This window comes from Oryzias melastigma, linkage group LG5 (assembly GCF_002922805.2).
Source record: "Oryzias melastigma strain HK-1 linkage group LG5, ASM292280v2, whole genome shotgun sequence".
In the NCBI taxonomy this organism is placed as follows: Eukaryota; Metazoa; Chordata; class Actinopteri; order Beloniformes; family Adrianichthyidae; genus Oryzias; species Oryzias melastigma.
In genome coordinates this window covers 14,901,044-14,926,079 of record NC_050516.1, presented here as the reverse complement: position 1 = coordinate 14,926,079, position 25,036 = coordinate 14,901,044, and the positions used below count along the sequence as shown (strand labels likewise).

Genomic DNA, 25,036 nt, shown 5'->3' with positions numbered 1-25,036 from the left:
TTTGTGAGGTGTTATAAGCTAGCATGACAGTGTAAATAATGGGCTGATGGGAATTTAGACAGGCTCTTTCATGCCATCAGTCCCGCCCATAACTCTGAGGCAAATTTCGGATATGCTCCTGCTTCTCTGGAGAAAATATGTCTCTTAAACATGACACAGGATTTTTGATTTTGGCATAAACTGCTTTTTTGTAATTAAAAGCAATTTTACAATAGAAAAAATATAGTTGAGGTGGGATTTTAAGGAGAAAGTTGAGGGAAAACTTGTCACATTAAAATGGGTACAATTACAAAAATTGTGTGAGTGTGGGGAAAAAAAACCCATAAGTTTCTCCTAACTGAAACTTTAGGGGTTTCAGCTAAGTGATTGAAATAGTTGTTAACTTTTAATGTTAAAGTCATTTTTTGGGTTTTTTAATTCTGCAGCAGAAACTTGGTGTGAGCTTCCACCTTGAGCCTCGTTTCTGTTATTTTGGTCTGCATTTTGTGCGGGGCAGAGTCACAGTTTCCATAATCTAGAATTCTTACGAGTCCATGGGTGTGTTCCAGTGCTGGTGAGTTTCTCTCAGAGAAGAGATTGTTTTGGGGGCATGCATGGGTTTGTGTGGTCAAGCTCTAAAAGTCTCTGGACCTCAGCGGTATTTCACTGATAGACTTCTGCTCCTCACAGTAAAGTCTGGTGATGTTTTTCTTCATGCCATCAAGCTTCCCGTATGAGAACTTCAGTCTCCTCTCGTTCTTCAGAACACCCTGGAGGCGTACCCCTGCGGTTCGGACCACACCCCCAGCCCCATGGCCAGTCGGGTAGCTGTTGAGGTGGAGACCATACTGGACAGCCCGTCCGCCCAACTCACTGCTGTGGCAGTGAGTGTGAGGCCGGGGCACACCATCGCCTTCCTGGGAGACTCCAAAGGGAATTTGCACAAGGTACCAGTCTGACAGAGATCCTGGGTTTGCAGGGTCAAGTTATTTAAGATGAAGAATGATTAGCAGAGCGGAGGGCTCTTGCTGCATTTATGTTTTTAAACTCAAGGTCACTCCACATAACCTAACTGGACAGTTCTTAAGTTATTTATCAAAAATGTGCATTTTGATAAACAACTTTGGAAAATGTACACCCATGTATGGTTTGGGTAAAAATTCTGTTTTTGAGAGTGAGAACATCTCTGTCCGTAACTTCACATCAATGAAGGATATATGAAATTCTTGTTTCAAAGTTAACATCACGACTCAAAATTCATTTATTGAAAACTAGAAAACTAAAACATTCTAGTGCACGTATCCCTAGTGATGCTGTCGAGTGTTTTTGTACATTCCCATAGAGTTTCCGTTAAAAAAAAAAAATGTGTCCTGTGAGATCAAACTACTTCTAGAGACTTTGTTAATAGTCAAACTTTAACCATATCATTAGACTCTGGTCTTATTCTATTATTCAGTTCAATTATTTATTTTATATTTTTACAGTTTTCATTCATTTAGCTAAGCTTTACTTAAATAATCGGCACGTTGAGTCTATTTACTGGGATTAAATAAACTCAATGAACATAAACATTCTTCAACATTTATTATACTTTAGTAAAGTAATATCCAGCTTTTTTAAGCTCTTTTTTGCTTTCTTAAAACAATTAAGTATTAAAGATGTATTTTACTTTTTTAGCATTTAATTAAAACTGTGGCATGTATTATTTCTAACATTGTTTGGTTTTATTTAAATCTTTTTTTAGTTTTCAGATTTGCCATATTCTTTAAAATAATTACACTGAATTATACATTTTTAGTTTAGTTTTAAACTTTAGGAAATGTGTGTTTGCATTTTGACATTTTTTTCGAGTTTTTCACATCAGTTTTCCATATAGTTATTTTTACTAGCCCTTCAACTTTTGTCATATTTCTCTGAATGGTTTATCTCTCAGGAATCATTAGGAGGAGAATGAGGAAAATTGTGTTATTCATGTGTATGTGGTGTGCCCTTGTGTAGCAGTTGTACTCTGAGGTTAAGGTGGAGCTCATCAAGTGACGGGCTGGCAGAAGTTCTGCTGATGTCAGGAGTTCACTCATGCTGAGGTCCCGTGCACACAGTCGCATCTTTGTGTCATTTTGCAGCACAATGAAGTACAGTAACATGTTGGCGTGCAGTTACGTCACTCAGAGCTGTGCATCAGTATGGGTCTCAGAGACGCATTCACACTGATGTCACGGCTGATGTGAACGCTCAGCAGAAGCTTTGATCACAGCAGCTAGGTGTGCACTTTAAATTACTGAAGGGTAAATAATTCAGAAACCATCAATTTGTTGGTTTATTGATCTGTTTGTAGAAATAGAGCTGCTGATGGCTTTGAGAGCCAGACGACTGTCCTCGAATTTTGTTTGTTTTCCTGAATTAACTTAAAATCATTCAAAATTATTTTTAATTTCTTCTATTTTCACACTCACTTTTAAAGTGTGTAATTTTCACTCTAAAACAAAGTAAGAAAAGGATCGATTAAAATAAAAAAAAATTCCTTCTTTACATTTGTTTTATTTACATTCTAATATTTTCATGCAAAAGTTCAGAGAAATGCCAAAATGTATTTAAATATACAAGTTACATTTTCTACGTTGACTTTGACTTTTTTCCTTTTAATTCAAACAGCAAGAATAAAATGGATGAAAACGTATGTATCAAAGTTCTACAGTGGCCGTTCACTGTGATCCAGAATAAACAGACGGTGGTGCTTTCTTCCTTAAAAAAACTTAACTGCTGTCCTCTGTTTTCCCTAGGGTTTTTCCCATATTTATCTTTTGACCATGTTTTTATTTTGACTGCATTTATACATGCGCTTTTATCACTTCATGCTAGTAAAACATTAAAAACTTTGAAAGTTTGGCCAACATCCTGAATATCTATCTTCTTATCGTGCTTAGTCCTCTGCAGGATACAGGAGCTGTACTAGGGTTCCATGCTGGAAAGTAGATCAGATTATAGCTGGGGTGCACTCTCATCTGGAATAAACAATGTATAGGAGTGACCAATCAATGAAGGAAGCAGATTTCTGGAATGTGGACACAAGGATTACCATCAAAATTGACAAAGAAGACAGCTGGGATTCAATTATACAGTAATAGAGCATCTTAAAAACTATAAACTCAGCTTTGAAATATTTCCACATTGTTATCAACGAGCATTTCTAACATTTTCTAGAAGCACAGACTTTTCTAGAGTGAACCAGGTGTTATTTAATGAGGTTCTCCATCTCTTCCACAACAGGAGTCTGCAGCCTTTAACACTAAAACAGTCATTTGGTTCAGTTTCTTACAGATCAAAACCCAATGAGAGCCACAAAGTTCTGCTTCACCGTTTAGAAAAATATGCTCTTTTTGCATTCATTGAGCTATTCATTTATAACAGGTTGTTTTTAAAAAATTGCAATAATTTAATTTTGCTATTATCTATTGTTAACATCTTTAACTTTTAAGGTAAGAGTCAAGTTCATTTCACAATAAAATACACTTTCAAATGTACTGGAAGTCAAATACTACATTTCCTATCTATATGACTTTTGGTGTGCCTTCATCCTTTTTCTCCTTTTATCAAATATCAACAATGACAACATTGTTTTAGAACCAGATAAAACAAATGTGGGCTGTAAGCGTATTCTAATAACAAACCACTCTGATAGTCGAATAAATCTTTGCTTTTCCCATTATTTTGCTCTGTAATCTTTCAACATCCAAACAGTAACTCAAACAAAATTAAGCAAAACTACAAATCTAATTTTTCATTTGCATCTTAAACATTTTTCTTTAAAGCTGTAGAGCCACAATGGAGAGATGAGAGTCTCTGTATGACTTTGGAGTCTTGTGTTATGGACCTCTGCTCTTGAATAATCCAGAGTAACTTTGTTCTTCTTCTTAAACATTTTCTGGCTTTTTCTTCATGGATTTAAGTCTTTGTGCTTTTAGAACAGAACTACACACTTTCTTTTATTTTCATTTAAGTTCATAGAACTTCAAAACTTTAACCAGCTTCCTGTCATCAGCTTTGTTTTTGGTCAGAGCGACAGCAGCTCCTGTGAAGTTGGATGCTTGAGCCGAAGGGTGTGCAGAAGATCTATGATGGATTTCCTCACTCTCACGAAGCCACTTTGTTGATCTGCAGTTTCACTCTGAGCAGGATGTTTCATTTGACCGCTGTGTGGATTGCTGCATCCCAGATTCAATAGAAATCACGGAGTGACACAAATGCTGTAAAGTAAAGATCACATTCATTTATGTTTGATCATCCTGCTGTGACTGTGATCCACAATGTTTTTGACTGTTTTCCTATCATACAGTAATTCTTAAAAGCCATTAAGGCTTCCTAATGGACTTTTAAAGTTTATATTTGAACATATCCTTTTTTTAACAAATTTTTACAGCCTGATCAAAATAGTTTAAAGAAACTGAATGTGCTAAAAGTTTTTTTTGTAGCTTATTGAAGATTTTAAGGAAACTCATCCAACAAAAAATCAAAAATGGGGTTTTAAAGAAGAATTTTTTAAAACAATATTGCAAATTATTTTATAGTCTGTTATGTGTGAAGTTCAAACCATGTTTTAGAACTTTTTAAGAGCTCTAAAGAGATCTTTAGTGTTGATGCTGAAAGACACGTAAAGGATGCAGGAGTAAAAACTGTGTTCCTGGATCTGTACCTGGATGATCCCCTTCATCAGTGTGTTTGCATCACTCTCACTTCTCTGTGAAGGCCAGGACGTGGTAGCACCAAACTACACGAGTCAAAACAACCGGCTTTGTTATTTCCTCGATCCGTCCTGTCAGCAGCAGCTGGACATGAACTGTGACGCAGCAAAGATCTTCACGCCCCTCTCATTAAAAAAAGATTTTTCTTCAGCCTCTCCTTTCCTGTGTGACAGAAGTTTGCTTCAAACATCTCCATGGAAGCATTTAGCTGAAGAGTACAAACAGTAATTATGTTTTTTATTGTTGAATGTTCATAAACGCTGCATTCACTCCACCTGCTGGTGGAAACTGGAAGCTGTGTGGTGGATGTGGTTTTAAATGAGGAAGTTTTTTGAGGTTCTGCTGGCTGAAAACCGTTCCCTCCCTGACTGTGGATGCAGTTTCTACTTACATGAGATCAAAATCCTCGGAGCACTCCACAGCTTCCTGTTGGTGCTCATAGAGATGTTTGACAGGAAGAACATCAAAGCTTTTGAAGGCCGACGTGAAGCAGCTGCTGCAGCTGAGCACGTCTGCAAACAGCTCTTAGTCTTTCCACCTGGATTTCCCAAATATTCATGTCTGGATTTGCTTTTTTCAGAGGCTCAAACTGGATTTTCCGGTTTTTATTTCTTGGTATTTCAAAAAATCCAGACGCATTGCTACTCTGACATGTCTCCTCACAAAATATTAACTGCAGTGATGACGAGTTTTATCGACTTGTTGGTCCTGGAGCTGCTGAGATTTGTGGGTAAAACCAGAACCATCCAGAGTTCACCTGCAGTTCACCACAGAAGCTACATTCAGATCTGTTCTAGTAATCTTCTGATTAGATTTAGGCCAGTCAGTAGAACTTTTTTAATTCTTGGACTCCTGTATTTCAATAACAGTCGGGGGGGATTCAGAATATTTAATCTGTGTGCAGTTTTTCAAATCATATCTTTAAGACTTTTTTTCTCAAACGTGATTAAGCAACACCGAGAGTAAAGAAAGTTTCTTCGTTCTTGTTGTTATCAAGTGGTTTAGATCTTCTCAACACATTTAAAGTATTTACTCAAAGAGAAGAGCACAAATGTTTTTCCATGTGATCTCATATGTGACGATGTGGTGCTTCTCTCCTCAGGTGTTCCTTGGGCCCAACGGTGAGGTGGAGGAGTACTCTGTCACGTCTGTGCAGAAGAACACCGCCATCAGTTCAGACCTGATCCTGGACCAGAGTGAAGAGCATCTCTTCATCATGACGCGCGGCATGGTACCACACCACTTCCAAATGAAAAGATCATCATAGTGTTTGTTCCGTGAAGGCAGAAGGATTATTTTGACTTTCATATTTTCATTTGCATTGTTGCTCTGGGGAATGTGGGCCATCTATTGTTTGTAATCAGATTTGAGGGGCTTAGTGAGGACGGTTTGCATGACTGAACACGAGGCTTTGTCCTGCTTCCAGTTGCAGAAGAGGCCGGTGGCCGAGTGCCAGCAGAACCCAGACTGTAATTCCTGCCTGCAAGCACACGACCCGTACTGCGGCTGGTGTGTCCTGGAGGCGAGGTGAAGCAAAGCAACTCCACCAAAGACACTGACAGATACTCACCAGAGCAGAGCTTCTCATTTAAAATAAAACAGAAAATTAAATACATCTGGTTTTAAGTTTCACTGCAAATGTTGAAGTTTACAAGTTAGCATTGAAACTTTACCAAAAATTCAACAAAACCTCAAATCCACATTTGCTGCAAATTATTTATAAATGTTTAAACTCAACTCTGAAGAATTTGGATCAAACAGTGCATTAAAAGTCCCACTCTGATCGTCTTTTGATCTATTGTAAGTATTTCCAGTGTTTTTTTTAATTACGATTGAGCAGTTTTTACCCAAAATCGAAAAACGTTTCATTTTCTAGGACATAGATTCTGCAGAGCGGCAGGAGTTCTTAGAAATTCAGCTCTGAGTTGTGGGCAGAACTGTCTCTAGAAGAACTCTACTTCCGATCATTTGTTCATACTCTCACACTAGCATGAAGCCTAACCTAACATTAGCGGTGCAACAATACTGGAGACCAATATTGGAGTTATCCATCAGTATAGTTTTGAGTCAGATGCCCCCTCAGATGACGAGGATAACCAAGACGCAATTCTGCCCAGCGTATTTTTTAGGTAGCAAATAAAATCTTTTTCAAACAGATTTTTTTCCTCTTCTCCTGATTTACATGATTATAATAAATAAATACTCTGAAATGCAATTATAAGTTGAACATTTTTAAAAAATATCCTCCATCATGAAAAAAAAATGCCACTACTAAACTCTGTTTTCTTTATTGGAGTTGGTCTTTAAGTTTTTAAAAATCTTAAACTAACTCCTTTATGTGAAATGATCCAACATTAACAAACGAGCCTCATTTTTATCTTGATGAAGCCATAATCACGCTATTTTTAAGCTAATCAATCCTCCTCATATTAACCTTTTCAACTGATTTGAATATAAAGCTAACTGTACTGCTTCTTCCTTTTTCCTACATGAATCTTTTTAGATGATGTTCCTTCCACGCTGATCAGATCGTTTGACTAATCAAACCATAAAACAACTGAAGAGTTTTGGTTGTGTTGTTTGACCTGCCACTCTTCTCATGCACAGAAACACAAATAGTGACGAATACTAGTTAATTTTGAACACTCTAAGGTGAAACTATTCCGTCATTCTACCACATAGGTTAAAAACCACCTCCAGAAGAGACAGGCTTGATTAAGAAAAACCCATTTCTGAGTGTGGGAAAGTGTAACTATTGGGAAGTCATGATGAGAAACCCTGCAAGCTCACACTTTGTCTGTGAAGACTGTGTTCTAAATATTTAACCTTACAAAAAAAGAGACTTGACCAATAAAGCCTAAAATTCAAGATCTATTTCCTTTATGCATCCCATCATCCTCCAGATGCATCCATCCTTCAGGGTTTTGTCTGTTTTCCTTGCTGCAGGTGTACGCTCCAGTCTCAGTGCAGTCGAGGGGATCAGCAGGGTCAGTGGCTGTGGAGCTTCGACATGGAGCAGCACTGTCTGTACATCAGTGAGTTAAACCCATCCAACGTCAGCAGGGAGGAGAGCAAGCCGGTAAGTCCTCTCTGTTTCTGCACAATGACAAGGAGCCACGTTAGGATCATGGAGCACGTTTTGGTCCTCAGGTCCTCCTGTCTGTCCCTGGACTCCCTGTGCTGGAAAAGGGGGAGTCGTACTCCTGCTTCTTTCAGGACGTCCAAAGTCCTGCCATCATCACAGACAATGGGATCAGCTGCCGCTCTCCTGACAGCAGCAGGATTCCTGCAGTGCCCCCCCGACAAGGTGAGTCCACTAAGCCCAACAGGAACCATTGAGTTTATGAACTCTAACTATTTTGTTTCACTTTGAGTTCATTCTGCCCTTGAATCTGTTTCACCTGATAAGTTATTCTATGATCTATGAACTTTATTGAGATATAAAACTGAAGCAAAAAGAGAATGTCAGATGTTTTGTGACTCCACATATGTTTGCAAATGCTTACTAAGCTTTTGCTGCTATTTAGTGATAGAATTTCTTGGATCAGCTGAGTGACTCCTTTTGAACCTGCTGTTGCATGTCCATGTTTAAAAAGCTTTCATTGTTCTTCCACAACTTTACTCTTTTTAAAACTGTTATTCCAAAATGCAGAAAAAGGGAAAAACACAAGTATGAAGGACTTATTGTAGAATGTGACTCATTATATTTATCTCAATAGTTCAGATTTATAAGGACTCAATTAGTAGAATTATTGGAACAGGACTGTATGAAAAACATTTTGACATTTTATATCATTATGCTAAAAACTAGGTTTCCTTCCCAGGCCTATTTGTTTTACTAAAGTGCCAATTCATCACCGTTAAATATTCCCCAAATTCTTTTGCAGGAAAAATAGGTTTTGAAATGAAACTGAAAATCAAAATTTAGGTGTCTAGGGACCTTAAACTCTGAATGAGGGGATGCAGTGAAGACAAGGATTTATTTGACTTCAAATCTGGAAGTTGCTGAAATTTTTAAGTTACTTCTTAAGCTTCATTCATTTGAAAATTGTTGAGGGAGATGGTGTAAAGTGATTGCACAATATTTCCACTGGAAATGTGAAGTTTGGCATATTTATTTTGTGGAAGCTGTTATGATCAATGTCCTGGTTCAGTTAGGTTGTATAAGTTCTGCTTGCAGCCGCCCAAAGGATGTATTATGACACCTTCCCTCTCTTCTGCTTCTTCTGTAGATTTTGTCGTCGTTACCTTGTCTCTGCGGTTCGGGAACGTTGTCGTTGCAGCAAAAGACTTCACCTTCTTTGACTGCACAGCTGTGAAGCAGCTGTCAGGAAGCCAACCGTGAGTTCCTGGTTTTTAACACTTTATCCTAGTCCTACCAGCTGCTGATCATCTGGATCAGGTGTATCCAGCGAATCAAAAGAAGCTAAATGAGAGTTTTTCAGAAAACAAACAGAAAAGCTGTTTTGTGAAAATGTTTTTTCCTTTATTATCCACCTCCTATTTTCAGATTTACTGGCTCTTGAAGAGTTTCCATCTCTGACGTGCTTGTTTGTGTGTGTTCAGTTGTCACAGATGTGTTTTGAGCAAATGGGGCTGCAACTGGTGCGTTCACCAGCACTCGTGCACACACAAGTCTGTCTGTGGGGAGGGCGTGATCATCTACAACCAACACGTAAGTCCCAGACTCACTGGAGACCTTTGAAAAGAACCTCTCCTTACAACGCCACGTTTGTTCAATGCATACATGTTACTGAGCTCTAGAGACGAGGATTACAGCAGAGATATTCCTCATAAATACCTCCTGTGAGTCAAACTGGGCAAATGCAGCTTTGGCAAAAACCCTACCCGTTTGTTGTTTTTACCACATAATGCTGCAAAAACCGGAAACCTTGATACATTTGTCTAAATTTGAATTAATTTAAATTATACACTTGATTGACAACACTGTTTGAATTGAATTTTCTTTAAAACGTTCCCTAAAGATTACATGTTAAGCCGTTTTTCCTCAAATCTAGTGATTTTGACTGAAAAAAGGCTAATATAATTAGTGAGATTTATAGTCTTTGCAGTGAAATCATATTTAACAGTTAGATTTTTTGAGTCAAGCTCATCATTTAATTCATCCATCTTTTTTGTTTAATAATCAGTCATCAGGCTTGCAGTGAGATGAAACAAGAAAATTTAGGAGCAGATTTAGAGGATTTTCAGAGCCATTTTAGTCTCCCCCCACTGGCTTGAATCTAGCGAGCAGGAAAACAAAGTTGATAAATGAAATCCTGTTAAAGTGGTCAGGGAGAAGTTCTGTGAGAAGGCAGCCAAAGTGTGAAGAAGAACTTCCTTACAAAGTCCAGAGAAGTGTTGGTAAAGACCCGTTAGGAATTATCAGGATGGTTTCGACCCTCGTCTATTTTATTTAACATCCGTTTTTAGTGTAACTCCATATTTTTATGATTTGTCATGATTTTTTTTGTCCAAAAATACATTTTATTTAAGGTTGATTTATAATTTTAATTCACTTTTTCTTTGTTTTCATTATTTTTTTGTTTCCTCTCCCCTGCCCCCCATCCCCTCCACCTTTATGTTTCCATCAGTTCAAACTCCCCACCTCCCCTCCACCCACAGCCAAACAGACTAAAGTCATAACAACCACAGTGAAAACATCAGCCCCCGTCACCACAGCAACAACGCCCCCAACGTCCACCACAGCCTTCATCCCTGAGCTAACCACGCTGCCCACCCCTCTGCCCCCCAGGCCCTCCATCCCACCTCTACCTGTCACAGCTGCATCACCCTCTGTCATCACAGGGGGCAGTGTTGTTGTGGCTGATGAGCTCGTAGTCGTCACTCAGAGCAGCCCTACTGACCCTCCCAACGTTGTCATGGTAACGGCAGAGGTGACTCGGACCATTGATGGAGATGTTGACCCCACCACAATGCCGGTGGTCACCTCCACCAGCCCCCAAATGACAACCCGCTCTGTGGAAGAGGCCCCCCTGACCCCCTCAACTCCTGAGCCCACAGGGCTAGCAGAAAATGATACGCTTTTAGCCCCCACTGTACTGTCCGGTGACGGGGAGGTGGACCCTGGACTGCCCCCCTACCCTCAGCCAATGGACTTAGAACCAGAACTGGAATTTGACTACCAGAACGACCCAGATGATGCCTTCCTCCCGGTGAGTTAAACCCCACCTCCTCCTGTCGTTCTTCTGCAACCCTTGCGTCACTGGACTCCATTCAACAGCATTTCCCTGTTGAGCTAACAGGAAGTCCCGCCCCCTGCAGGAAACCATGTCTGCCTAAAGGATAACACTTTAAACAACATTTTTGCTTCATTTCTGCTCCTCTTCCAATGTTTCCTTTCAGAAGCTGTTCTGTTTTCGACTCTGATTCTTTCCTCTTTTTTTGTGCTCATCTGTCATTGAAACACCCTCTTCATCCCTCAAAGTGAGATCGCATTTCGTCAGATACTATTTTAGTTTATAATGTTTCTGAATTAACAACAAGCTGAAGAGAACTGGTGGGACTAAACGCAGGGGTGTGAAAACGCTGTTTTTATTACACTGAATCCTCTAAGTCTTTGGGAGTGGCAAATATTTTAAGTGTGATAAAGTATTGAGAATAGGATGAAGCTGTTTGACTCTTAAGGTTTAGTAAGATGATGAAGACGATGATTTCTGTGCTGTTCCGCAGGGTGATGAAGGCTCTTTCATCAGCTGGGGCTCCTCAGCGTGTCCGTGCGTTGAAAAGGTCCAGGGCTCGTCTCTGCTGCCCGTCCGTGTGGAGAAGAAGATCACCTTACTGGCGCGCAATCTGCATCTCTATCAGGTAAAGCCCTTAATCCATGCACCTGTCTGTCTTCAGACATGAGAGATGTTTGTGTTTTCGTGTTTTCAGGACACAATGCTGGAGTACGAGTGTGTGCTGATCATCGAGGGTCAGACGGTGGTCGTCGACGCCTTTGTTGAGACCGACTACGTGAATCCCTCCAGCTTCTTCATCACCTGTCAGCAGCACCAGGTCTGAGGAGCTTCCATGTTGTTCTGGTTCTATCCATTGGGGTGATTAAAACCAGATAAACTGGATTTTATAAGAGGTTCCACTTACACTTTTCCTTTTGAGAATACAGTGCTCCTTTTTACCAGGCGCAGTAGGTGAAATCCACAAAGAAGGATTACAGATGTTTAAAGATGTAAAACCGCTCACCACACACTTTATACACTTTTATCAGACAGACATGAACATTTCCGCACTTTCCCTCTAATTTAAACTCTCAAACTTAAACCTTCGTAGAAAAATATCTAGTGTTATAGAATGAAAACTAAGATCTACTCACAGTTAAAAATAATGTTGGAGAGCTGCACGTATCTGTGCAGGAGACATGGCACAGAGGAGGTTAAATGACAAGATTAACAGCCAATTAGGCTACGAAACACTTTGCTTTGAGAAAAGAAGCATGCAAAATTGAACCAAAAAAAATCTGTAAAACGTGACATGTACCTAAAAGGTAAAGTAATACATGTATGAGACACCATCTACCCACAAAAAGGATTGTAATTGGTGGGGGCAGTGGGATTTGGAGGCAGAGGATAATTCAGGTGGCAGGTTTTCTTGAGAGGACGGCATCAGGCGATGTGTTTTCTGTTTGTGTGAAAGTATCCACAGAAGCTTAGAGCTCCTGATTCTCTTCGCCTGACTCGATAGAGATAGGAGATCATGAGTCATTATGTTCTCTGGCTTTTTTAGTGACAGGTTTTGAACCTCTCCTCTGCTAGATGTCTCTTCCTCCACCATGATGTTTATTGTTGTATCATTTGCAAATGTAATGACACAGTTGACAAACTACAATGATGCCAAAAAACAGCAACTCTGAATTTGTAATCACAGTTTTACTAAATTGTTTTTGAGTAATTATTACAAAGAGATGTTAGAAAGATGATCAGAGGAGAAATTCTCCTGCAGGAAACTCAGTATGATCCCAAAATACTCTAGTGTGGCTTAAGTTAAATTTTATAGTTTAATAAAATTATTCCTCACTCTAAAGGTCAGATTTTCTAAACCAACTCCAAGTCTGCAGGAGATAACAGTTTTTAATCTAATCTGATTGAAAGTTAAGATGTTGGATTAGATTAAGTGGAAATCTGCAGTGGGAATCTGCCATTGGAATAAATCCTGTTAGGATTTTTCAGTGCAAGTGTCCATCACTGATAATCAGGTTTAATCTAGGAAGTATTTTTTCCTTTAGCAGTAATGTCTGAATCAAAATTACTTTCATTTTGTGCTGCAGTTCGCGTACTCCGCTCCGGTGGAGGAGTACAGAGCCATGGTGTATGTGAAGAGGAGGAACACTTTTCACGTGGACAGCTCTCCGGACTTGTATGGTGAGCTGCTCAGTTCTGGACCTCGTGACAGGTTTTTTCCTGGAGTGTTAAAAGGTTTTTTTTCCTGTCCTCAGTAACTCTGTACAGCTGCTCCGTGGGCCGATCAGACTGCAGTCGCTGTCGCACGGCTGATCCAAAGTACAGCTGCGTGTGGTGTGGGGGGGCTCAGCCTGGCTGCATGTATTCAAAGTCATGCAGTGCAGCTGCAGAGACATGTCCCGCCCCCGTCATCCACTTGGTGAGTCCTGAGCTTCAATTCTTTTTGTTTGTTAGAAATAAACTAATTCCTAACTAGGGTCAGTTCTATTTTCTTGAGAAAATGCTGACATAATTGAAAACTAGGTTGAACGTTTGGTTTTTCATTTTGTGCAAACCTACTCATGTCTGCCCTTCAGATCGAGCCGCTGTCAGGCCTGCTGGAGGGAGGAACCCTGGTGACCATCTCAGGCTCCAACCTGGGCCAGAAGCCCACAGACGTCCTGGACTCTGTGTTGGTGGCGGGGGAACCCTGCACCGTCATTCCAGAACTGTATGAGGTCTCTTCCAGGTACGCAGCTTCTAGTTTCAGAGGTTTACCTAAATATTAAGAATTAGAAGTTCACAGTTGGCATGAACAGAAATCTCACAGGCATCTGTCCATTCTGTAGGATCGTGTGCAGAACCAAACCCAGTCAAGGAGAGAAAGTGGGATATGTGTCGGTGTGGGTGACCGGAGGAGAGCGCAGCCAGTCCTCACAGACCTTCAGCTACCAGGTTTGTCAGGATCAATGGACATCTGTTGATCTGTTTATCAATGCATTCCTACGGGTCTATTACTTAGGATTATGAATTTTTCCCCCTAAAAAAGTCATTTTCTAGGATAGTTTCTACAAAACGGCAATAGTTTATAATAATAGTTCATATTTAAGCTTAATCTTCTTTATATGTGTCCTCCGTCATCAGAAAAATGTCACAAGAGCATGTAAAAAATACCAAAAACACAAGTTTTAGCCAAGCATTTTCTGACAACTATCTTATTTGTTATGAGATTGCAATTTTTCTAAACAGTTTGTGTGATCAAGTCTAAACCTGGCCTAGAGCAAGGAGTATTAATGTCAACTCTTGCCTGTAGGGGCAGTTTTACATATCCCCAACAAAGATCTTAGGGTTATATTGACATCATGAATGTTTATTGAATACCTCTTGAACCATCCTGTTTTAGTTTTCTAATATGAAAAAGGGTCCGTTTGAAAAAAAATGATTTAAATCAGATTGGGGTACAAAGATTTTTTAATATTTTTTTGTACAATAAATATTATACAACATGTTTGTGAAGTCTCATTTTCTCTAATACTTAATACTTGATCAATTCATTTTTTTCATTGCAGGACCCGTCTGTGATGGGGGTGACACCTGAGAGGGGCCCTAAAGCAGGAGGAATATCTTTGACCATCACAGGCCGGAACCTACGAACAGGGCTCCCATCTGACCTTACCATAACTGTGGGAGGGGTCCCGTGCGAAATGTGAGATGGGGAACATGAGTGTCACCTTCACGCTGATCTGATGGTTCCTGATTCTGTTCCTGTGTCTTCTCAGTATCTCGGAGATCCAGAGCTCCAGCGTCGTCTGCAGAACAGGCAGCAGCAACACCACTGGAGAACATCGGGTCACTCTTCACTATGGAAGCCACCAGCGCCACCTACACTCCTCCTCCTACCGCTACACCCCCAACCCCAACGTCACACGCGCAACTCCAGCCAAGAGCTTCATCGAGTGAGAGTCTTTATCTTCTCAGCTTCATCTGGGTTTCCGGGAATCTTCATGTCTCCATCTGCGCTTCTTTTTAGTGGAGGTCGACTAATAACCATTCACGGCCAGAACCTGGATGTGGTTCAGGAGCCGCACATGGTGGTCACCTACTCCCAGAAGTCCATCAGCCAGAGGAAGAAGAGGGGGAGCAGGAGGAGAGCCAGGAGGCTGGCCAGCTCATCTCCTGACCCAGCGTGTCAGGGTGACCCACTTTGTCCCGATAAACAAGTGAGTTCTGGTTGCTGTGGAACATATGATGACGATGAGACTTTTAATTTCTCTTCTTCTCCAGTTCACAGAGCGCTGCAAGGTGAACTCCTCATCGCTCATGTTCTGCTACTCCCCCGCCGTGGACGAGTCCATACTGGATTCAAAGTTTAGGGTGGAGTTTTTGCTGGACAATCTGCGCTTCGACTTCAACACTCTGAGCCCGCAGCCCTTCAGCTACCATTCCAGCCCGGTTCTACAGCCGCTGAACCAGCAGAACCCCCTAAAAGCATACCGCTACAACCCAGGCAGCTTCATCCAGCTGGAGGTAAGTCAGATGGTCCTGGCAGGGAGTAAGAGGAAGATGCTGCAGGTTCACCTGTCTTTTTGGCTAATTGTTTACTTTTTGTAAATACAATATATTTCTGTATTTACAATGAATTTTTGAAAAGTCATATCATTCAGTCAGTTAAGTGTTTCCTGTTTGGGAATTGTGTGTCTGTATCGAGTGTAAATAAATGAATTTGAACAAAAAACAAGACAAGTTTTCCTGGTAAGACTGAGTTTTATGTTTGTGTTCTGCAGTGGGCGGAGACCGCCAAAACAATATCACCAAAACATTCTGGCTTTGACTTGAGCCCTCTTCCTGTTGTTACATTTGCTGATACCAACAATTTTCTGTTGATTATGGCACCATTAGTTACTGTCAGTTTTTTTTTAATCAACACTTCTATTATTTTTATACAAAAAATAAAATTTACTAAGAAAATGTATAAACTTTAAACCCTTTTCACCTTTTTTGAAGATTTTTTTTCTGTTCTAAAATAAATAATTTCTTGGCATTAATTTAAAGAAAACTGCGAGAGAATTGTACCTGCAGTGTCTTTAAATGTCCAGCAGATGGTGCAATTGAGGCTTGTGTGTGTATCAGTGTCAGGTATCCTTTCATTTTCAAACCTCATGATGCCTCTGAACTTTGATGTTACAAACCAGCCATGAAGGTGACGTCCTGCTGAAGTCGGTTTTGATCTTCTCAGGGCGACAACCTGGACCTGGCCATCAGCAAAGAGGAGGTGGTGGTTCTGATTGGGGATGTCGTGTGTACTGTGAAGACCCTGACCAAAAATCACCTGTACTGTGAGCCGCCGCCCCAGCAGCTCGGATCGGGGCCCAACTGCAAGAAGTGCGAGGTGTTAGACCATCTTCCTGAATTCACGGTGAGTCCATCCTTTTATTCCTTTTATGGTTACAGACAAACAACGTCAGTTTTCAAGAGCTTAACTTAGGTTGGGTGTTTCAGGTCCGAATGGGAAACAAGAACTTCTCTCTTGGCAAAGTTCAGTACGACACTCTCAGCCAGGCCACTTTTCCTCTGGAGGCTCAGATTGGAGTTGGAGTTGGAGCTTCTATTGTTGCCCTCATTGTCCTCATCATTGTGCTCATCTATAGGTCAGTGTTTGCTGTTCTCTGTCACGGACGAGATTTTTAGAATAAAAATAAATCACCTCTGACAAACATCTTCAGGAACAGAATCAGCTTTTCAGTGGAAGCAATAGCCTGCCATCTGACTTTGGATTTATTCTGGTTTTGTAGAAGGAAGAGTAAGCAGGCTCTGAGGGACTACAAGAAGGTCCAGATCCAGCTGGAGAACCTGGAGACAAGTGTGAGGGACCGCTGCAAGAAGGAGTTCACAGGTAAGAACCAGCTTGTTTGACTCATGGAAAAGACCAAGGAAGAAAAGGAGGAATGCTGAAGCAAAGTTAAAGCACTGGAATGAGGCTTTCCCAGGATGCACTGCAACTGTAGATGGCGGAGATGTGCATTCAAGAACCTCCCATCACATTTCTGATGTCATCTGATAAAAGAATCCTCTCTTGCTCATTCCTCTCTTTGCCAGACTTGATGACGGAGATGATGGACATGTCCAGCGACCTCGTGGGCTCAGGAATCCCTTTCCTCGACTACAAAATGTATGCAGAGCGCATCTTCTTTCCTGGCCACCGGGAGTCTCCGCTGAGGCGAGACCTGGACATTCAGGAGAGCCGGCGGCAGACAGTGGAGCAGGGCCTGGTGCAGCTGTCCAACCTCCTCAACAGTAAACTCTTCCTCACTAAGGTTGTCATCACGCTGAGGAGACGTCACGCCGTGGACAGGCTGAGTGGTTTCAGGAGGGAATGACCCGCCATCTTTTTCTCCTCAGTTCATTCACACTCTGGAGAGCCAGCGCACCTTCTCTCCCAGAGACCGGGCCTATGTGGCCTCGCTGCTGACGGTGGCTCTCCATGAAAAACTGGAGTACTTCACCGACATCCTGAAAACCCTCCTGAATGACCTGGTGGAGCAGTATGTGGCCAAGAACCCCAAACTGATGCTACGAAGGTAGTACCTGAAGATGAGACTGTGCGTCACCTCAGATTAGTGCTCTGATTCAGGAGTGTTCTTCTCTGCAGAACCGAGACCGTAGTGGAGAAGCTCCTGACCAACTGGATGTCCATCTGCCTCTACACGTTCCTCCGGGTCAGTCGGGCTCATTTTCCTTTGCGTCTCAGTCATCTTCTACGTTGATGCTTATTTCAGAGATTTTGTGCTGCAGGACTCTGCGGGGGAGGGTCTGTACATGCTGTTCAGAGCCATAAAGCACCAGGTAGACAAAGGTCCGGTGGATGCAGTGACTGGAAAGGCCAAATATACCCTGAATGATAACCGCCTGCTGAGGGAGGATGTGGAGTACAAGACGCTGGTGAGGAGAGACACGATCTGCAGAGTGTCTCCTCACCATGAGCATCAGATGACGCTCTTCAACCCTCTGCTTTCTCTACAGACTCTGAACGTGCTGGTTCAGGGTGGAGGCGTGAACGAGAGCCAGCCGGTGCCCTCTAAGGTGCTGGACTGTGACACCATCACACAGGTGAAAGAGAAGCTCCTGGAGCAGGTCTACAAGGGCACCTCCTTCTCCCATCGGCCCCATGTGGACTCTCTGGACCTGGGTGAGGAACCACACACTCACAGTCGCATCACATGTGCCAGAACTTAATAATGCTTTACACAGGAATCTGTGAATTTTTTTGTGTTTGTTCACTACCACGCGCCACCTGCAGATGGAGTTAAAAACCTACAGGACACCATTCTGTCCTAAGACTCTCATTTCCAGTGGTTAATTCAGTTTAATAAATTAATTTAAATTGTTTTTTTTATTTAGAAGTTATGTTTTGCATCTAAATCATATCTTTTCCGCTTTGACAATTTTGTATGTTTTTATTTTTGGCATTATTATTATGGCTACATTAAGCTACACACAAAAACATAAAGGAAAATATTAGTTAAAGTTTTTTGGGGGGGTCAAAGACAAAAATCAAAGTCTAAAAATAAATTAAAATCTGATCTGGCTGTGCATAAATAAACAAAAATACATATTTAAAATGATCAACAAACACTTGACACACTCCGTATGGAACATCTTCAGGAGCCAGCACAGAATCAGGATCACAAGATATCTTTAAATCCACACAATCACTAAAAACCACATGAATAATCTTTGAAATGAAAACGAAAACACTTTCTTCACACTTTTCCTAGACGAAATTTCGAATTTGCTGCAATTTGGTCTAATTTTAGAGTGTAAAAAACTGTATCATCTGCAAACAAATTGATTTGATGTTTTTGTTTGAAGGAGTAAATGCCTGGTATAGAGGTCAAATAAGTTTTGAAGCAACTTATTTAAAAAAAATAAATTTTCTGCTCTCTAAACTGCTGCACAGCACAGTCATTAACCCTTTAACTCTGGAGCTTTAACATCTATGTTTACATTCTTTGGATTACCGTAACTCTTCAACCGTTACTGTATTTAACAAAATTCTAATGAATTCTTAAGTAGAGCAAAGCAGCCTTGCGGTGATAGCAATACTTACTCAACTGTAGTGAAGTATTATGCAGTCGGCATAAACATACAAATTCTGTTGTAGAGAAAAGTGTCTTTGTGCTGTTTTGCAACACTTTATATTTGTAATGTTTAGAATAAAGGCCCAAAGCTGATATGAGAAGCCTCCTCATGTCAAAGAGTGTGTGTTATTTAAGTGTTTTCTCTGGTGGTAAAGGGTTAAGATTGTATATTGGTACTACAACTGTTGATTGTGGAGCTCATACTTTCCTAATTGTCGATGTTGATCTGGGATGTGTGGTTGGTGTTTTCAGAGTGGAGGTCGGGCGTTGCGGGTCATCTCATCCTGTCAGACGAGGACTTGACGTCTGTGATTCAGGGGAGCTGGAAACGCCTCAACACTCTGCAGCATTACAAGGTGAGACTAGAGATGCTTCAGGAGGACAAGAAGAACTTAGACATCAGAGCTGTTTGAACATGGATCTTTATTTTGATGCTCATCAGGTCCCAGATGGAGCAACAGTCGCTCTGGTCCCTCGCCACACCAAGAATCTTCACCATGACAACCACGACTACATAGCTGGAGAGAGTAAGCTCCGTACTCGGAGGCACTTAAAGATGAAACGGATAAACTACTCAGTGAATCACATGGACATCTTGTTTGTTCAGAGACTCCGATGCTCGAGGACGCAGATGAAGGCGGCGTACGGCTCTGGCACTTGGTGAAGGCCAGCGAGGAGCCAGAGCTGCCCAAACACCGGCGAGGCAGCTTGAGGGAGCGGGAGAGGGCCAAGGCCATACCGGAGATCTACCTCACCCGCCTGCTGTCCATGAAGGTACGTACAAACACAAGCCGCAGCAGCCGTCCGCTCAGACACGAGTGTGCAGATTCATGACTGAGTATAGGGTTACAGCAGGTTTCTGTGTTTTGCTGTGAACTAAAACTGAGCTCCAACTCCAAAGGAGTTTCATCACTCTGACTTAAAAGTGAGGCGACAAGTTCTACCCCCCAGCACTTGAACTGGATCCTGGCCCAAGTTGTCAAATAAAGGCAACATTAGCATCAGAGCAGTTTGGACTGAGGAATTAAAAATGTCCAACGAAAGCTGTTTAGAAGTTTCCTAGTTGTTGCTACTCTGATGTATTTCTCATATCATCACTTAAAGTTGTTGTTGAGGATATCTTCTATAACGAGAAGACTAATTCGTCCTCCTCTTTGTTTCTCAGGGAACGCTGCAGAAGTTCGTCGATGATCTGTTCATGGTGATCCTCAGCACCAGCCGCCCCGTCCCGCTGGCTGTTAAATACTTTTTTGATCTGCTGGATGACCAGGCGGGACAACACGGCATCACAGACCCTGAGACTATCCACATCTGGAAGACCAACAGGTACCAAGTGTCCAGGTGAACTCCTTATTTGAGACTGCGTGATGTTTAGGTTCTCCCTGTTTTTACAGCCTCCCCCTGCGCTTCTGGATAAACATCATCAAGAACCCTCAGTTTATCTTTGATGTCCAGGCGTCGGACCACGTTGACGCCGTGCTGTCGGTCATCGCTCAGACCTTCATGGACTCGTGCACCATCGCAGAGCACAAGCTAGGGCGGGTCAGTGTCACTGTGTCATGAGACGGTGCAGCTTCTTCTGGATAAGCTGTAACTGATTTGATCTCATTTTTATCATCTCTGGAAAACAGGATTCTCCTATCAACAAGCTGCTGTACGCCAGAGACATCCCCCGCTATAAACAGATGGTGGAAAGGTTAGTGACGCTCATTCTCCTCCAGACCAAACATATGTCACAAATCCATAAACACCAGTTGATAATGGTCATTCTGGTTGCAGGTTCTACGCTGACATCAGGCAGACCATCTCTGCCAGCGATCAGGAGATGAACTCTGCCCTGGCTGAGCTGTCCCGGGTGAGTGCCGCCGTCAATCCACCTGAAGTCTGAGTCTGAGCAACGTCTCACTTGAGTGCTGTTTGTTTTTCAGAACTTCTCTGGAGGTCTCAACTACCTGGTGGCACTCCATGAGCTTTACAAGTACATCAACAAGTACTACGACCAGGTTTGTGCTGGTGATACATCACGATGAAATGATCTGGAAGAGCTCCCCCTGGTGGAACAAAGTTGGAGGATCATTTCATTCCAACACAATCATCAGCGTTTGATAATATTAACATTTCTGCAGAAAAGCTCTGCTTTAATATGATCACCACAAACACACCTAAAACAAACTTCAACATCTCAGAGTTTGGAGGAGTTAGAAATCTCAAAGAAACTCTGTAAGAATTTACAACATCTAAATATGATTTCAGGCCTTTTTAGGACAAAAAATGTTTGAGGAAAATGAAAGAATGAAGAATTCATGTTTTTACTTTGAATGTTTTAGCTCTTGAATGAGGACATTGGAGCAGATCTGAGATCAGTGAATCTGTAAAGGAGACGGGCTGAACTGACAATCTGACTCATTCTGAACCGTTCTGTTATTGATCCTCTGCCAGTTGCTGTGTCTCTGAGCCGGTAAACCTGTCAGTGATCGTGTTTGTCTGATCTTCCAGATCATAACCGCGCTGGAGGAGGACCCCATAGCCCAGAAGATGCAGCTCGGTTTACGACTGCAGCAGATCGCCGCCGCTGTGGAGAACAAAGTCACTGACTTGTAAAGAGGGGACACTGGACTAGGACTACTTAAAGCTGGGGAGGAGGACACTGAAGGAGCTGCTCAGCTGCTCCTCCTAAACCGTCTGAGGCGCCTGCAGATCCAGACCGGCAGACTCGTACCAGGACGAAGCGGTTGTGAAAACTCCCCTTCAGGCCCTGCTGTCACGTGAACATGGACTTTGTGCTCTTCCTCAGGAGCTCTTCAGGAATGTTGCTGCTGCAGAAAATGGGTTTGCTGTTGTGATTCTGTGAATGGTTCTGGTTCCGGTACCGAGTACTGCTGGAATAGTTTGTGACGCACATTGTTTCACAAAACTGAAGGTTTTAGTTGCGGCTCTAAAAAGCAGGCTTCAGTCCTGGCATGCAGCCATCAGGAGGTGTCAGCCGCTCTACCTCAGCCCGCCACGCTGCACCCTCCTACCTAACACAACCATGTTCCCCCCACCTCACCGCTTCCGACTGATGGTCCAAACCTTCATATTTATTGTTTATCTGTTTCTTTTAAGGAAGTTCTGATCATTCCAACTTGTTTGAGATGCTTCCATGTTGAGAAGATTTGAACTGCCACATTAAATCTCTTCAATGGCTGAATCAGCCCCGCCCACTTTCTGGTTCACCATCGAGTTGGATGGAGACGGATTCAAATGCGATCAGCTTCATGTGAGCTGGGGAACCTCTGACGCCTCAGCTGTGAGGAACCAGTGAGACGTCTGTAACTGCTGTAAGCCGTTGCTGCAGCTCCCTACAGGATCGAATGTTTCATTGATGAAGGCTCCTCCAACCGAACCCCAGAGCCGCCCCTCCTGTTTGTGCTGCTGTGTCCTCGTCCTCCACCTGTTACTAAACGCAAACTAACGGCTCCAAGTGAAAGTTTGTCCTCCGAACCGTCTGAAAGACACTAACGTCTGATGTAGAGCAGGCTCTGCAGGAGCAGTTTTAAAGATGTTCCTTATTACGTGTTAATATTGCTGTACAGACTGATTTTAAATGTAACTGTAGGGATTTAACCTGTTGAAGACAGATGCAGATTTTCACAGATGTAATAAAATATTCTTAAAATACCAAGTTGCATTTTTCTGAGTTAAAAATAAACATTGGTGTGAGTGGATGGAACTACGAATAACTCCTGGACTGATGTTTCTCTGGGGGGTTTGTTTACTTCCCTCCAGACTGCAGTGGAAAGCATTAATCAGTTTCTCTCTCTGTGTTTCGTCCTCAAGCTGGATCAGTTTTTGTCTCTGTGCACCAATGACACATAACAGAAACAAATGTTTCTTGTAGATTTCATTCTTTCCTGGGATCAGTCCAGCAAGTTTTTCTTTTCTTGACTTTCCTCGAAGTCCAGCTGCAGTTCCTGACAGCAGTGCTTATGTGGTTATTTCTGTGCTGGTTCTTCCTGAGTTTCTAGATATACCTACAATTCTGATAATGTCCCTGCTCACTTCAGGGACTTTTGTAGGTCTTTCTTCCTGTCTGCTATTAGACTTCTTTTTAATAGAGCTATGGTAACAGGTAATTTCCCTTTGTGGGATCAAATAAGTTTTATTCTATTCCACATGTATACCTGCTTCTCCATCTGCAGTTTAAATGAAAGAAGCTACTTAAAACAATGAAAAATCTTCTAGATCAACGTTTAAAATCCCATTGACCCTAGAACAATCTTTTAAAAACATGATTGTTCAATCATATTTAACAGAAATTTGTCTTATCTTTTAAATTTTACCACAAATCTTCTTTCTCAATTCTATATGGTTCTTCATCTTTGGGTGCAGATTTTATTTATTTTTTAATCAATAATCTAATTTATTGAACTAAATGAGCTTTTATTTAAAAAAAAAAAAAACAACTGTTCTTAATTCATATATTTATGTATAGCCTTTTTTGCCTTTGCCATTAAATTTGGCTGTTTTGTTGATAATATTTTATTTTAGACATATAAAATAAAAAATTGGAACAACATAAAAAATACAAGAAACATCTGAAACAGAGTGGGAAGAAGGGCGTTTGCCTACTGCTCTGACCGTAGTGTTTGGATAAAACGCGCGTGTAAGATTTGAGCGCGCGTGGAAGCTAGCGAGGGGCGGTTGGCTTGACTGTCGCTTCTCTTCTTCAAAGGAGGCCTGGCCCACTTGACCGCAGCACAGCGGGCGAGCACGCAGAAAGACACCACGCTAACTTCTTTAGGTTTTGGCCTAAATTATCTCGCCCTGCGTGGGAGTTGGACTTTAGCGGAACTGCAGAGGAAAGTTCGGTTTTCATCACCGTCCGGAACCACAAAACGTTCAGGTGAGGTTAGGCCTCCGCGCGGCTATGTCTGCTTATGCTAATATTAGCCGCTCGTTTGAAAATAATTCAGAAAATAATATAAAAATATTCTTTAAGATAATCTAGGAAATAGTAAGTCAAATAAACTGATAGTATTTTGTTGTAAAATCAATTAACACATTTCATTAAAGCAATAAAACTATTTTATTCGTGCTAATGTCGTCGTGGATTTATTAGCTTTAGCTCCTTTTTTTTAAATCGAACTTTATTCATCATTAACCTCACAATAACTTCATTAACGGCATTTTGCGATGTAATGACCCCTTTGTCTGACTGAAACATGTAAAACATAAAGATTTTGCACCCGGTTTTAATATTTTATTCCCGTGAAATCTGAGAAACATTCAGAATGAGATCATCTGGTTATTCGGGTCGTTTAAACTCATTGTTTTCCATTCCCGTAGGAAATGGTACAGCTATTCGTTATTATGTTTGCAGTTTAAACTATTAATCGTCGTTATTCTATAATTTTCTCATTATGAAAATTGCAATTGAATGTTTAAAGAAGTCAGTTCTTCAAAAACTGCTCTGTAGGAGCTCAGAGTGTAATGAACACCTTCAATTCTGAATTTGAATCATTCAATTGTTCTGTGTTGGGCTTGAGGTCTTTACATTTTTTTCATTTTTTATCTGCTTATGGCTTTCATTTAACCTCTCCTCAGGTTTTGCAAAGATTGTAAAACAGAGTTTGTTGTGAATTTCTATGGATGTAATCTTGAGGTTAGAACTGGTGACGTCATCCAGGTGTGTTGGGGGCTGGTTTTTCAGATATCCTTGTCCTTACAAGCTGCTGATCAACTGGGTTAGGTGTGTTCTGCTAAAAAGGTGATACCAGAAAAGACTTAGCTGCAAAACAAGCAGGGCATTGGCTGGAGTTCAACGCTGATGTTTGATCAAGTTACAATTCAGTATTCTACACATCATCTGGGTGAGGTGACTCTTAGGCTTTTTAAACACACCAGGGTCACTTTGGTAAATTTAGATTCTCTTATTCACTTTGGCAGCAAAATCTTTTCTTTCTTTCTTTTTTGGCTCAATTTTTAATTGTTTTGTTTTTTTAAAAAAAAATCCATATTT

General features: G+C 41.4%; 2 protein-coding genes across 5 annotated transcripts in view; both read left to right on the top strand.

Annotated features, from left to right (window-relative positions):
- Positions 1 to 22,695, top strand: part of plxnb1b (plexin b1b) — a 63,484-nt gene extending 40,789 nt beyond the window's left edge. For 3 of the 4 annotated variants that reach the window (XM_024270169.2, XM_024270168.2, XM_024270170.2), the window contains 35 exons: positions 744 to 926; positions 5,821 to 5,949; positions 6,145 to 6,245; positions 7,665 to 7,797; positions 7,869 to 8,025; positions 8,951 to 9,059; positions 9,285 to 9,393; positions 10,313 to 10,894; positions 11,412 to 11,546; positions 11,616 to 11,738; positions 13,006 to 13,099; positions 13,174 to 13,337; positions 13,495 to 13,646; positions 13,747 to 13,852; positions 14,467 to 14,603; positions 14,677 to 14,853; positions 14,928 to 15,117; positions 15,182 to 15,424; positions 16,134 to 16,313; positions 16,397 to 16,545; positions 16,690 to 16,790; positions 16,994 to 17,211; positions 17,297 to 17,475; positions 17,547 to 17,613; positions 17,690 to 17,836; positions 17,918 to 18,083; positions 19,288 to 19,391; positions 19,478 to 19,562; positions 19,643 to 19,809; positions 20,201 to 20,361; positions 20,430 to 20,577; positions 20,667 to 20,731; positions 20,815 to 20,890; positions 20,964 to 21,038; positions 21,532 to 22,695. In XM_024270169.2, coding sequence (XP_024125937.1) covers positions 744 to 926; positions 5,821 to 5,949; positions 6,145 to 6,245; positions 7,665 to 7,797; positions 7,869 to 8,025; positions 8,951 to 9,059; positions 9,285 to 9,393; positions 10,313 to 10,894; positions 11,412 to 11,546; positions 11,616 to 11,738; positions 13,006 to 13,099; positions 13,174 to 13,337; positions 13,495 to 13,646; positions 13,747 to 13,852; positions 14,467 to 14,603; positions 14,677 to 14,853; positions 14,928 to 15,117; positions 15,182 to 15,424; positions 16,134 to 16,313; positions 16,397 to 16,545; positions 16,690 to 16,790; positions 16,994 to 17,211; positions 17,297 to 17,475; positions 17,547 to 17,613; positions 17,690 to 17,836; positions 17,918 to 18,083; positions 19,288 to 19,391; positions 19,478 to 19,562; positions 19,643 to 19,809; positions 20,201 to 20,361; positions 20,430 to 20,577; positions 20,667 to 20,731; positions 20,815 to 20,890; positions 20,964 to 21,038; positions 21,532 to 21,636 — 5,217 coding nt within the window. In that variant the 3' untranslated portion in view covers positions 21,637 to 22,695. The remainder of the gene's footprint in view (positions 1 to 743; positions 927 to 5,820; positions 5,950 to 6,144; positions 6,246 to 7,664; positions 7,798 to 7,868; positions 8,026 to 8,950; positions 9,060 to 9,284; positions 9,394 to 10,312; positions 10,895 to 11,411; positions 11,547 to 11,615; positions 11,739 to 13,005; positions 13,100 to 13,173; positions 13,338 to 13,494; positions 13,647 to 13,746; positions 13,853 to 14,466; positions 14,604 to 14,676; positions 14,854 to 14,927; positions 15,118 to 15,181; positions 15,425 to 16,133; positions 16,314 to 16,396; positions 16,546 to 16,689; positions 16,791 to 16,993; positions 17,212 to 17,296; positions 17,476 to 17,546; positions 17,614 to 17,689; positions 17,837 to 17,917; positions 18,084 to 19,287; positions 19,392 to 19,477; positions 19,563 to 19,642; positions 19,810 to 20,200; positions 20,362 to 20,429; positions 20,578 to 20,666; positions 20,732 to 20,814; positions 20,891 to 20,963; positions 21,039 to 21,531) is intronic. The other variant, XM_024270171.2, reaches the window with a different exon arrangement.
- Positions 22,696 to 23,633: 938 nt separating this feature from the next.
- Positions 23,634 to 25,036, top strand: part of si:dkey-19e4.5 (UBA_like_SF and PTH2 domain-containing protein) — a 4,958-nt gene continuing 3,555 nt past the window's right edge. The window contains exon 1 of the mRNA XM_024270176.2: positions 23,634 to 23,920. The gene's annotated coding sequence lies outside the window, so the exon portion shown is untranslated. The remainder of the gene's footprint in view (positions 23,921 to 25,036) is intronic.